The 13,143-nt window shown below is 38.5% G+C and overlaps 1 protein-coding gene and 1 long non-coding RNA gene across 2 annotated transcripts in view; one reads left to right on the top strand and one right to left on the bottom strand.

The window, feature by feature from the left end:
- Positions 1-13,143, top strand: part of LOC140339784 (uncharacterized) — a 34,816-nt gene that overhangs the window by 8,526 nt on the left and 13,147 nt on the right. The window lies entirely within an intron of this gene.
- The window catches only part of ERCC6 (ERCC excision repair 6, chromatin remodeling factor), a 48,771-nt gene continuing 36,284 nt past the window's right edge, over positions 657-13,143 (bottom strand). The window contains exons 16-20 of the mRNA XM_072424688.1: positions 12,485-12,630; positions 11,348-11,803; positions 10,241-10,436; positions 7,559-7,634; positions 657-7,063 (exon numbers count right to left, since the gene is read on the bottom strand). Coding sequence (XP_072280789.1) covers positions 6,650-7,063; positions 7,559-7,634; positions 10,241-10,436; positions 11,348-11,803; positions 12,485-12,630 — 1,288 coding nt within the window. The 3' untranslated portion in view covers positions 657-6,649. The remainder of the gene's footprint in view (positions 7,064-7,558; positions 7,635-10,240; positions 10,437-11,347; positions 11,804-12,484; positions 12,631-13,143) is intronic.

The following is a 13,143-nucleotide window of genomic DNA, read 5'->3' as shown; positions in this document are numbered from 1 at the left end:
GAGGATCGCGGGGGCACGTGTGCCGGCTTCTCCTCGCTCGGAGGAGGAGGAGACACGCGCTGCAGCCAGGAGGAGAGGAGAGAAGAAGCACGCAGCATCGCGGGATCGCGGTATCGGGTGAGTATTTATTTTTAAAAACTGTGTTCGCTGTATAAGACGCACCCACTTTCCCCCCCCAGTTTTGGGGAAGAAAAAGTGCGTCTTATATGCCGAAAAATACGGTATATAGAATAATACATTTTCAGTAAAAATATTTTGCTAGTATTGCCAGCAAGTATATTGTTTTAGCCAATGTTCAACCCTTAGGATGGCTACTTAGGATTATTCTAACAGTTTATTCTCATGTTGGTCAACATTAGGTTTGGAAGATACTTTGGGAGTTAACCCAAAATTAGTTTACTAACACAACATTTAGAAACCATAGTGCAATTCATAGCTGTCTCTTCAAAATGGATGGACTTGGTTTGTTTACTGCTAGGAAACTCAACAAATTAAAAAACTGGATCAATATCAGCCATCTTTAGGCAAGAATTGCTTTTTTCTTGTTCCCTTTCACTGCTGTATGGTGACTTCAAACTATTATCCCATTGATAACATTTTAAATACACCTAATAAGAATAACACCTAAATAAATAAACTTACACAACATAAAAAAATACGTTTTGGCAGTAGTTTATTGAGGACACAGCAGACCAATCGATTATAGAACTTGCTTCTAGCAAGCTGGACACCAAGCTAAAGTAAAAAGGATTCCTTCCTGCGGGCTTCACCCCTCTACACAGACAGTAGGAGGTTAGGAATAGCCAGCAGTTTTTAGAAACATTTTAAAACTTCTCCATTTACAGATTCTGGGGAGGCGAATTCACACTGCCCCAAGCAAATTTTCCAAACAAGGCCATGATATCATAACAAATACAGAAAATGTGTATGAACCAAAGATCAACTAGCAGCCCTAAAACAATTGTAAAAATGTAATGAGGAAGAGACCATTAAATAATTAGTATTCAAGTGGAACAGAAGGAAACTGGGAAAGCCAGAGCACGGCACACCTTTATTGGATTGGTGCGAAATGAGCCAGCACCTGCGAAATGATCCAGGTAATCCAGTGGCTAACTGTAGCACTGAATGCAGTGGAAATTCTATGAAGAACTGACCCACCAACATACTCAGGAAAGGAATCTTTCTGTGAAATTCAATTTACTGCATGTGCAGATGGGTACAAAGATACTAAAAAAAAAAGGTATGCATTTTTGCTTCAGCTAAGTGCCCAGCCTGCTAAAGGCAGGGCCTATACCAGGGGTGGGCAAACTTTTTGATTCAGGGTCCACAATGGGTTCTAAAATTTGGCAGAGGGGCCAGGCCAGGGAAAGATGGATGGAGCGCCGGGATGGGTGTCACTGAACGTGACATCATGATGATATAAGCCTGCCCACTCCCCCATCGCAGATCCACTGTATGTGAAGATGGGTACACAGATACTAAACAAAAATGTATGCGTGTTTGCTTCAGCTCAGTGGCCAACCTTCTAAAGGCAGGGCCTATACCCTAAAGGACTTCTTGTGTCCCCCAATTAACAGCAAGAGAACTACAATTACAGAAGCATCACATGAGACCAAATATCCACATTGTACTAGCAGTGTGGTATATCAGATACCTGCTACCATACATAAACTGTGAAACTGTGTTTATTTTCCCATGTTCCCATTTATAAAAAATATATGGCTTCTGTCACTCTATACTCGAGGTAAGTTAAGCAGCAACCTTATCAAAGCAAAAAATCCTCACCATCAGAGAAAGAATCTTTGACAGACAGATACAGTGACATAGGAGGAGAGGACCCTGCCCTGAACAGCTTACAATCTAGGAGGTGGGAGAAGTATCACACAATAGGAGGGGGATATGGAATGATGGGAAGTAGTGAGGGTTTTAGGGAACAAAAGAAGACTGGTAGGCAAGTTTGAAAAAATGGGATTTGAGTGCATTTTTAAATGAGCAGAAAGTAGGAACAAGCCAAATAGGAGGAGGAAAATCATTCCGGAGAGTCGGGGCAGCTCTAGAAAAGTCTTAGAGCCATGCATGTGATGAGGTTATGAGTGAGGAAGTCAGTAGTTGGTCATTGGAGGAGCGAAAAGATCGGTTAGGAGAGTATTTTTTTACCAGGTCAGAAAGGTAAGTGGGGCAAGAACTGTGGAGAGATTTGAAGACAAAGCACAGGAGCTTGAATTTGATTCTAAGGTGAAATGGAAGCCAATGAAGAGAACTACAAAGAGATTCAGCAGAGAAGAGGAGCATTGGGAAGGATGGATGAGTTTGAATGAGTCTGGCTGCAACATTTATGATAGATTGTTGAGGAGAGAGTCGGGTTAGTGGAATACCAGAGAGGAGGATGTTATAGTAGTCCAGACTGAGTTTCAGAAATCAGACAGACAGGCTGAGTTTCAGAAATCTGTCAGTCATCCATGATGAGATGGCCAACAGGCCAAAAACCTTATCCAGGACTGATGTAGACAAGTCAGGGGTGGACAGATAGATTTGAGTGTCATCAGCATACAGTTGGTACTGTATACCAATAGAGAATATGGGACTACCAAGAGAGGAGGTGTACAGAGAAAAGAGAACCAGTCCAAGGACTGACCCTTGGGCAACACCAGCAGGGAGGAGAGTAGGAGAGGAGGAATTACCATTGAAAGAAACTTGAAAGGAGCTGTCATACAGTTAGGAGGCAAACCAAGAGAGAGCAGTGTCATGGATACCAATGGAGCGCATGATTTGGATTAGAAGGGGATGATCAACAGTGTTAAAAGCAGTGGAAAGATCAAGGAGGAGGGCTTTAGAAAGGGCTGGAATGGACAGCTCAAATGCCAGACTGGAGAGGGTCAAGGAGAAAGTTGGTGCTCAGGTAAATCAGTGAGTCTTTTATAGACAAGGCACTCAAGAAGTTTGGAAACATATGGGAGAAGGGAAATAGGATAGTAGCTAGAAGGTAGGGAGGGGTCTAGTGAGGGTTTCTTCAGGATAGGGAGAATAATGGCATGTACGAAAGTGGATGGGTAGATACCACTAGAAAGGGAGAGGTTGAATAGTTCAGATAGGGCGGGGGCCAGGATGGAGGAATGGGAGGCTGAGGGAGGTCAGTGATTTACAGGTGGAAGGGGTGGGTATGTATGGAGAGGACAGTGAGCAAAGGCATTGTGTATGATTTTGTCAATTTTATCTCTAAAGTAGGTGGCTGTTTTGGGCAGAGAAGGTGGTAGTATGGAGAGCAGGTGTGCGGTTCAGGATTAATTTCCTGATATGCTCCATGCCAACATGGGATCCCCACCCTTATTATTTAAGGACGACTAGTTACATTAGGTATAGGGGTTACCTTTATTTGAGTCACAATCCTGAGAGTAGGAGGAGCAAATGGATTAACCTATTCCTAGGCAGACAGAGATCATGTAAGGAAAGGAAATATATGGTAGGTAAGTATTCAATTTTCCACTTTATTGCAAGTCTAAAAATGCTTATGAAAGCCCATTAAGACATTTATGAGCGTTTGTAAGCATTTCTAGATGTTTAAACCAAATTTTTCAGATTTGGCTTTAAATGGAAGGGTTTATAAAAGCCTTTAAATGCCTGTAAACAGTTTAATTTGTTTTCAATGAAAGCATTTTTAAATGCTTGTAAACACTTGCAAACATCCCATGGATTTCAATAGAAACGTTTGTAAGTGGTTAAAGGCACTTATACAAGATCATATTTGTGTAGTCAGACTAATGGTAGTTAAGGTTGACTTTCAAGATGAGAGTAATTTATATTGCAGTTATACTTGTTTGTTTAATGCAGGGGTCAGCAAACTCAGGCCTTTAGGCCAGATAAGGCCTAGCCGGTATGTTTGTTCCGGCCTAACGCCCCCTGGCCAATCAGGCCTAATACCAGACGGCAACCTGAGGCAGAGCCAGGAACAAACTACAGGAGCCCCATAGCCGCTCCTTGAGCCTCTGTGTGGTTGCTCGCTTCCTAATTTACCCCAGCCTGCGTTAACACTTCTGTCCCCAGAGTAAATAGGGAACATTTCCTCTCCTCCGTATTCATTGCAGGGGAGAGATATTCTTTCGGGGGGGGTCTGGTGGGGGGGCGAGCCATTAGGGCGGGGCTCGAGAGAGAGTCCGGCCTAGTGTGCTCCTGCCCACTCCTAAAATGGCCTAGTGGCCAAAAAAGATTGCTGACCTCTGGTTTATTGGTTAGCATATTAAGACACAAAATGTGGATTTTTGAAACCAGGAGATATTTATTTCACATTGTTGCTTGCTAGTGTGTCTAGAGTTGAGTGAACACTACCTGCACACAACACTGCGTACACTATGTGTAAACACATACACCAGGTAAATAATAGTTTTCCAGGTGCAAAATAAAATTGTCCTTTGCTGGATGACATATTTAAGTTATTGGTCAACACTAGTTATCCCTAAAGAACGCCTTAGATATTGATCCAGACTTTGTCTAGTTTACATTTAAATCTAGGGTGATTTGTCATGGGTTCTTTTCTACATCTAAAAATTGGTCAATGAAAATATAAAGAATATAGAATAATACATTTACAGTAAAAATAACTGAATTTTTCTCATGTTGGTCAACATTAAGTTTGGAAGGTACTTTGGGAGTTTACTGGCACAATATTTACAACCCATAGTGAAATTTATAAGTTGTTTTCAAAATGGATGGACTTGGTTTGTTTAGTTCTAGGAAATTTAACAAATTAAAAAACTGGATCAATATATTCAGCCATCTTTAGGCAAGATATGCTTTATTGTTGTTCCCTTTCACTGCTGTATAGTGACTTCAATCTATTATTCTATTAATAACATTTCAAATACACGAAATAAGAATAACACTTAAATACAACATAAAAAAATAAAATTTGGCAGTAGTTAATTGAGGACACAGCAGACCATTCGATTATAGAACTTGCTTCTAGCAAGCTGGACACCAAGATAAAGAAGATTCTGTCCTGTAGGCTTTACCCCTCTAGACAGACAGTAGGAGATTAGGAGTAGCCAGCTGTTTTTAGAAACATTTTTAAACTTCTCCATTTACAGCTTCTGGTGAGGCAAATTCACACTGCCCCAAGTAAATCTTCCAAACAGGGCCATGATATAATAACAAATACAAAAATGTGTATGAACCGAATATCAACTAGCAGCCTTGAAACAACTGTAAAAATGTAATGAGGAAGAGACCAATAAATAATTAGTATTCAAGTGGAACAGAAGCTGGGAAAGCCAGAGCAGGGGGTACCTTTAGTGGAATGGTGCAAAATGAGCCAGCACCTGCGAAATGACCCAGCAAGTTCAGTGGCTAACTGTGGCTCTGGATGCAGCAGAATTTCTATGAAGAACTGACTAACCAACATACTGAGGAAAGGATTCTTTCTGTGAAATTCAACTTACTGTATGTGCAGATAGGTACACAGATAAAAAAAAAAAAAAAAGATATGCATTTTTGCTTCAGCTCAGTGCCCAGCCTCCTAAAGGCAGGGCCTATACCAGGGGTGGGCAAACGTTTTGATTCAAGGGCCACAATAGGTTCTAAAATTTGGCCGGGCCAGGGTCAGATGGATGGAGCGCTGAGACGGGTGTCACTGAATGTGACGTCATGATGACATAACCCTGCCCACTATCCCATCGCAGATCTGAGCATGGGCGGGTTTGTTCAGCCACCTTACCGGAGCCCGGGATTTGTACAGGGGATTTCTACAGGGGACATGATCTGCAGCTTTGGCTGATGCATAACCGCTGAAGTAGAGAGTTCAATGGGCCAGATAAAAAAGCCTAACGGGCCGGATATGGCCCGGGGGGGGCGTAGTTTGTCCATGCCTAGCCTATACCCTAAAAGACTTCTTGTGTCCCCCAATTAACAGCAAGAGAACTACAATTACAGAAGCATCACATGACACCAAATATCCACATTGCACTAGCAGTGTAGTATATCAGATACCTGCTACCATACATAAACCTTGTTTATTTTCCCATGTTCCCATTTATAAAAATATATGGCTTCTGTCACTCTATACTCGAGGTAAGTTAATCAGCTCCCAAAATAGTGATCTGTAATTTTCCACATTTTAAGTATATCTAAAGCCAAAATGTTCATTTTGAGCTGAGGAGGAGAGGGTTTAAAATATATTTTTATTATGCTATTTCTGTCTCATTGGTGATATTTCTATTCACTTTCTGACCTATAGACACAATATGGAAAAGATATCTTTTCATGTGAGGGAAACCCCTGTTATTCACACTAACAAATGTCCCTAATGGAAAAGTTCCCCTCTATTCCTGCTCTACTGACAACTCAAAATTTTAGATTTACACTCACTTTTATTCACAGTGATATTGGTGATAGAGACAATTAGAGACAACCTCCCTAAAGGGGACACAGAAAGCAATTTTAAAAAGAAGTTTTATACCCTCGGCAAAAGAAAAAAACTTTTGTCTTTAGTTACACTTTAAGCACCAATAGAGCTATTCAGAAGAAACAACTTTAATATAGGCACTTGATTAGCCATCTGTAAAGTGGAAATGGATCATTTGGTATGCATTCTGTGCAGAACTGTGCATTATTTGCATAGCGTGGTGTAGATTGTGGCTCAGAAAAAAATAGGGCATGCTCAGCGGAATTCAGGTCGTAGTCTCCAAACTCCAGAACCATCACTCTTTCGATGAAAAGTACATAACCTACGCAGAAGTTCACGAAAAACACAGGACTCCGAAGGAGAAAGTTTGTTCTCAAATTCATTAAGCAGTTCTTGTGTGCTGGCTTCACCTTCTCCATGAGCTTGGAAAGCTATAAAGTTTCGCATGTCTGCTAGAAGCTCATCATGCTCTGTAGGGTCTGCTGTTGGAGCTTCTGACTCACTGTCGTCTCTTGAAGGAAGTAAGAGATGATTTCTAGCCCTCATGCGAGCTAGCAAAGAGGAAGAGGACAATGCAGAGCTAGCTGATTCTGAGGACTGGGTCTCTCCATTAAAATGGGATGAAGTATCCATTTTTATCTCATCTTGCTGCTTTGTGATCTTGGCATCCTGAAATTTTAAACAAAATATATTATAAATATTATTATAAAAAAATCTGTATAGAGTTAATAATGCTGAAAAAAAATGAATAGGAATTTGTCAAGATCTGTTTTTTAGGGTAAAGGATTTAATCAGACCATACATAAGACCTTATTATTGAGCTACAAAGACCAGGTTGCCATGTCTTTCCTTTGCTGTACTCATAATTCTGAGGATAAACGTCTTATTTATCTCTAATATATTGAAACAGCTGCTTAAAGTAGACGCTTGGTACTATTAGTAGGTGTAAGTGCACAGTAATGTCTACACTGGCTTTTTTTTACAGGAGGGTGTGTGCTTTGAAAAAATAAGTAGAAACTAAATACCATTTAAAAGTGACATAAAGCAGTAAAGGCCACGGGAATGAGAAGGTTAAACATTTCTATGAGGCCGGTGTTGGCAAGTTCAGTTTTAAATTGCTTCTATTCCCATACATCTGGTCTTTCATCCATAAATTATTTTTACCTTGCATTTGTCCTGAGGAATCTTGGTATTTGAAGTAGCTGGTCGAAGCAACAGTGGGTTCTTTTTCTGGCCAAACCTTTTGCAAAAAAAATTAGTAAAGTAATTAGTAAAGTCTTAAACCATGAAATCTTATTTTTACAATTTTGTGGTCTACTATTTTAAAGGTTTTTCAGATTTGGGAATTCAAAAAAGCACCTGATTATATATATATATATATATATTTTAAATGAAAAGGATAGGTTGAGGAGATTTATATATATATATATATATATATATATATATATATATATATATATATATGGTTTTGAAACAAAGCCAGTTTTTATTTTAATAAAAAAAGCAATATCTATTGTCTTAGACACTCACCTTTTTACAGTAACAAACATTAGCAACATTTAATAGAATTGCAAACTAAGCTCTATATTCTTATACACAACTTTTCCTGATTCTTTTTAATGGTGTTACTGCACAAGCAGTGCAAACCACTAAGCGGAAATGTGTAAAGAAATGAATAAAAAATAATAATAAAATAATAATAAAATTCAAATTCACTTCCTTTAAACAGTTATTGCCTAAAAAGAGTTTCAGTGTGACATAGTACACAATGTGCCTAATTTAGGCTACGTACACACATGCAATAATTGTCGTTGGAAACGAAAACGAAAAAAAAAAAAGTGCACAAGGACTGGCCAATGACACTGACAAACGAGGAAAGTCGCTGTAAATGAACAACCGTTCCAGCAAATCTGATTATTCGCAATCTATTGTGTGTACGTTTAGGGATCCTGGATGGTTCTGCGGTACACTTTCTCTAGTTCACGTCACTAGTGGATTATATTTGAACGATCGTATCCTTACAGGATGTACAGAATCCTGCACTATACATCAGAGACCCTTTGCTTAATATAAAGGTCACTGATGACTGGTAAGTGTTTTGTACTAACACAACCCAGTGGATTAGTAGCTGCTTGGAAGAGGTTAAAACATATGGAGATGGAGATTGATGTAAAGCACAATAACAGTTTAAAGATTAATATTTTAATGACAGACACTTCGTTTAACAAAAAATGAATATTTAATTTGTTTAATAAATACTGAGATTCTGTGTATCTTGTAACACTGGGAAACTTTTTTTTAGTATTTGTGTAAGACTGGGATAATTGATACACTGAGATTTTTTTATATAATGAATTGTATTTATTTTGTTTAATTTTATAGGATGCAATGAAATGTTCTATGTATATTGGTTGTTCTGTTTATATATAGTTAGGTAGCACTGTACAGTTTATTTAGAAATTTCCTAAACATTAAATCAGAGGGCTCCACCTATTGGCCGTTTCAAGAAAAAGCAACCCAGGAAGACATCAAACTTTCTTCGCAGAGATTTGTATGACTGTTTTTGTGATGACAATGGGAACAATGTATTAGATTACTGTGGCATAAATAACCCAACTAAAAATATATTTAGTAATGTTCATATTTCCTAAAAAACAAAGCTTTTCATTTTTGAACTTGTATATTTTGTTGAGACATTAGAAAAAAAAGACAGTGCACCCAAACAATTAAAGGACAGGGACAGTAGCACATTTTTAAACTCTTACCATCTTTTCAAACTATCCTTTTAATACATTAGAGTATTATTTGCATATTGTATACAATAAATGACTCAAACAGGCAAACAGAAGTTCAGAAAAAATAATTCCACGTGTAATTAAATTTTACTATGCCTAACTGTTGTAACCATTATTGATATGAGTCAGATGTAAGAATTATAATCTTGGTGGGGTTCATTTTAAAACAGGATAGCTGGTAAATTGCACAAACTTTGGAAATGAAAATACATCTAGGTTACTGGCCTATATTTGAAAAAAACAAAACAAAAAAAACATCTGTACACTTGCCAATGATTGAGTTAGTGTACACTGCGCCAGTCATTGTGTACATTTCTATGTCACCCCCACCAGGTAAATGAAGATGGCTGAAAACTTCAAAACTAAAAAAAGACTGGGTGAATATATTTAATGAAACAATGAGTGACATCACTATGACAATGGTGGATGGGAGGAAAGGCTTTGGCAGATAATTATGCTGAGCAAAATTGTACATTATGGCTAGACCCTGAGGGCTTAAGTGAAAGTCTCACTGAAGTGGCACCTCAAACGCAAAGAATGCTAAAACAAATGTTATTGTTGAATAAATCACTATGTTAATTGTTTATAAATATACTTCTACTTTAAAAGAATGTGACAATCTATCTGTAAGGCCCTGGCCCTGTAAGGCCCTGGTCCAGCAACAGTACTCGCCAGATGCCAGTTCCCCAATCTTTCGCTGCACTCCACCTAAAGCAAGCCCCCGTTCAGGCTCAGGAGGCTAGTTGTGCTGTCCCAGCACACCGATGCCCCAGGACTTTTGTGCCCAGGGGATGATGTCTGGCGAAGGGCTGACAAAGGGCCAGAGGCCACAGATAATGCAGAGTCCAGAATATAGAGGCAGGTCATTTACAGGTAATCAGTCTACCAAACAAGGTATACAAGGGCAAGACAAAAGCAGAGTTGGAGTCACAGACAAAAGGTCAGTCCAGGCAGCATACACTGCAGGGTCAGAGACAGACAATGTCAGTAACAGTAAATCAGATTAATTCACACTCCAGAAGCAAGTCAGCCTATTCAAAAGAATTCTTACCTTGTTTTAGGAGTCACACCACCACTTGTCCCAGTCCACGTTGGAATTCCAGAGGAGGCTGCGTGGCAACGTTGTCGGGACACTTTTAAGGCACGTAGAGCATCCTGGGCAACTCTACTTGCTTCTTGTTCAACCAGCACATAGTCTGCATTTGAGGCATCCATAATAACATCATGTTTCATAACACTGTGCACACCTGAGAAAGATGTAAAAGTTAAAGTGGATGTAAACTAAAAAAGTATAGGATTTGATATAAAATTGAAAAAAAACCTAAAACCGTCAAATGTACCTTAAAAGTTTGCATTTTGCCTCCTAAAAATAGCAGGGCATTTAATGTGTTCAGAATAGGTTTCTGAAAAAAAAGCATTCAAAAACTTGTTCTTTTATTATTAAGGAAAATATTTCAAATCCTCATTTAATTACTCTAAACAGCACTTAAAAATAAGGATTATTGGCATGTCCCCAGACTTCTGAGAGATTTGTTGGAACGCTTTTTTTTTTTCAACCTACAATGGCAATCCAGGTCTCTAAACAGAGCAGACATGATAGGAAGCAGTTGCACTTCATATAAACTCTTCTTCCTCGCACCAACATCTGTGGATTTGTGCACTCTATATCTCTTCTGCTACCGTTTTATCATCCCAAGCGCAGTGAAGAAAGAAGCATGGTAATGAGGGAAAAGGATGAGTTGTAGATAGCAAACATATAGTCAACACCCTTCTGCCCTTTATGAACAGTTTTGGCCCTCTTTACTAAAGTTTCTTAACTTTAAGATATTTGCAAATTATTGGACCCCGTTTATTCCGCTTACTGAGAACAATGGCTGCAAAGGGTTGTCAGCAAAGCAAATGAAAGCAGCTCCTGAGAAGCTAAATGGCAGGATTAATAAGTACTTTCATCATAAAATACAGAACTAGATTTGGACTGTTTGGGTTTGTGTTAAACTTGTTAAGGACCGATTTTACTTTTTCTCAGGAGTTACATTTTTTGTGACTGTCAAAATTCAAGTATTCTACAGCAGTAAATGTCAGTTTAGTGCAAAAATACTCAAATTAGCAAAGTTTTATGCAGTGCTACCTTCATCTAGAAAGGAAAGGCATCACCTACCAGACTTTTTAAACAATCTTTCCAAAACATATTCATCACTTGACTTGTGGTTTTCCTGCTGATCTTCATTCTCTGCCTTCTTAAATGGCTTCTGCTTCACTAAATGTGAAATCCTCTCTCCATCATAGCCAGCATCTTTCAATCTTTTTCCCTTCTCCTGGTGTTTTGTCTTGGCTTTGTGTTTTCGGTGACTGTTTTCTGGTGCTAGGGATGAGCTTTGTTCTTTGACAGTTTCTAAACTCTCAGAAAGCTCCATTTGTGAATTAGGGTTCTTCTGTAATTCATCTTTAGAAGAGCCCTCTGAACAAAGTGACAGGGTGCTTATGGCAGATGACGGAGATTTGCATGGCATTGGCTTAATGTTTTTCTTGGAAGAACTCCCTTCATTCACACTATTCATGTCTCTCCTTAGATGTTTTTTAGGAGGTTTGGAAAGTTTAACATCAGAACCGGTCCCTAAAAAAGACAAAACACTTGAATAATTTAACTTATAATCACAACAAAATACAAATAAGGTTTTCCCTGCACCGACATTTATAGCTACTCGCTAAATAACAACAGACTGCAACAATCAGGAATTAAAAGCTCAAACAGGCATTAAAGCCTGCTTTAAAGCCATATGTAGCATATGTAGTGCACTGATGAGCAACTGACATCCAGCTGACAATCTGCAGACTTTAGCCAGCGCAGACCAAGATGATTTCTAAATAAATAATAAATGTGTTGACAATTTCTTTGCGGTCTCAAAAATGTATTTTAATACAAGTAAATTTTCATTAGAAATTTACTAAAAAGTCACAAAAAAAATAAAATAAACAGTTTTATTGTTTTAGAATTTTTGGGGGTCTATGTGTCCAAGTAGGTATTGAACAGACTTCAAAATTGTAATGTAGCACTGAGCAGACACTGTAGAGTAGTTAAAAACAACCCAGACAGGATATGAATCCACACTATTACAACACAAACAATGCCTAGATCTGCAGGTGCTGTTTAACCTGCCACTGAACTTGGATTTTAAAATTAACCCAGGTATCACAACAGAGGTGTCCATTGGACAATAAATAAAAGATACTACAAAAGGTAATCCATTGTAATTTTTCACAAGCCATATCTAAATATATTTTATTTCATTGGTACCTGCAAAAATTGCACTGGTCTCTGTTCCTTGATTAGCATCTGGACTGCTCAGCGTGAACAATTCATACAGATCATTAGATTTGAAGAAGCGCCTCTGCTTTGGATCTTTCAAAACTCTGTTAGTCAAAAACTGCTTAAAGATTTGCCTAAGAACAGAGACAGACGGCTGTTACTAAACAGTTCAGTCAGGACACTAAATATGCAACAACAAAAATGTAAGGTCATGTACATAGGTCCCTAGAGACCAAAAAAGGTTTTCAGGGTAAAGGTAAGCTTAGCAACACCACGTAACGCCATGCAAAAATATGCGATATTATATTATTACAACCTTACACATAACTGGTAAAGATGTAAGGTATAGAGTACAATCTGAAACACTGCACAAAAGTTTAGGAAAGGGTTAAATAAGACAACAATATATAATAGGAGTAAAGCATGGGACTTTACTGTTTTTCCTATATATGAGAGACTAATATTGACAGACACAAATTTTAATCAACACTATGAAGCATCAGTATTATTCATCATACAACCTTTTGTGTAAGGATTAAAGTGAATCTGTGAACATGAATCAGAACAGGACAACATGTCCACACACATTTAATGCAGAAAATCCAGCATGCTTCATCTCAAATCACTTTGTGGCCCACCACTTCCTG

The sequence above is a fragment of the Pyxicephalus adspersus genome, chromosome 10, assembly GCF_032062135.1.
Source record: "Pyxicephalus adspersus chromosome 10, UCB_Pads_2.0, whole genome shotgun sequence".
NCBI classification, from domain to species: domain Eukaryota; kingdom Metazoa; phylum Chordata; class Amphibia; order Anura; family Pyxicephalidae; genus Pyxicephalus; species Pyxicephalus adspersus.
The sequence above is the reverse complement of the archived record's forward strand: the minus strand, read 5'-3'. Positions and strand labels throughout refer to the sequence as shown.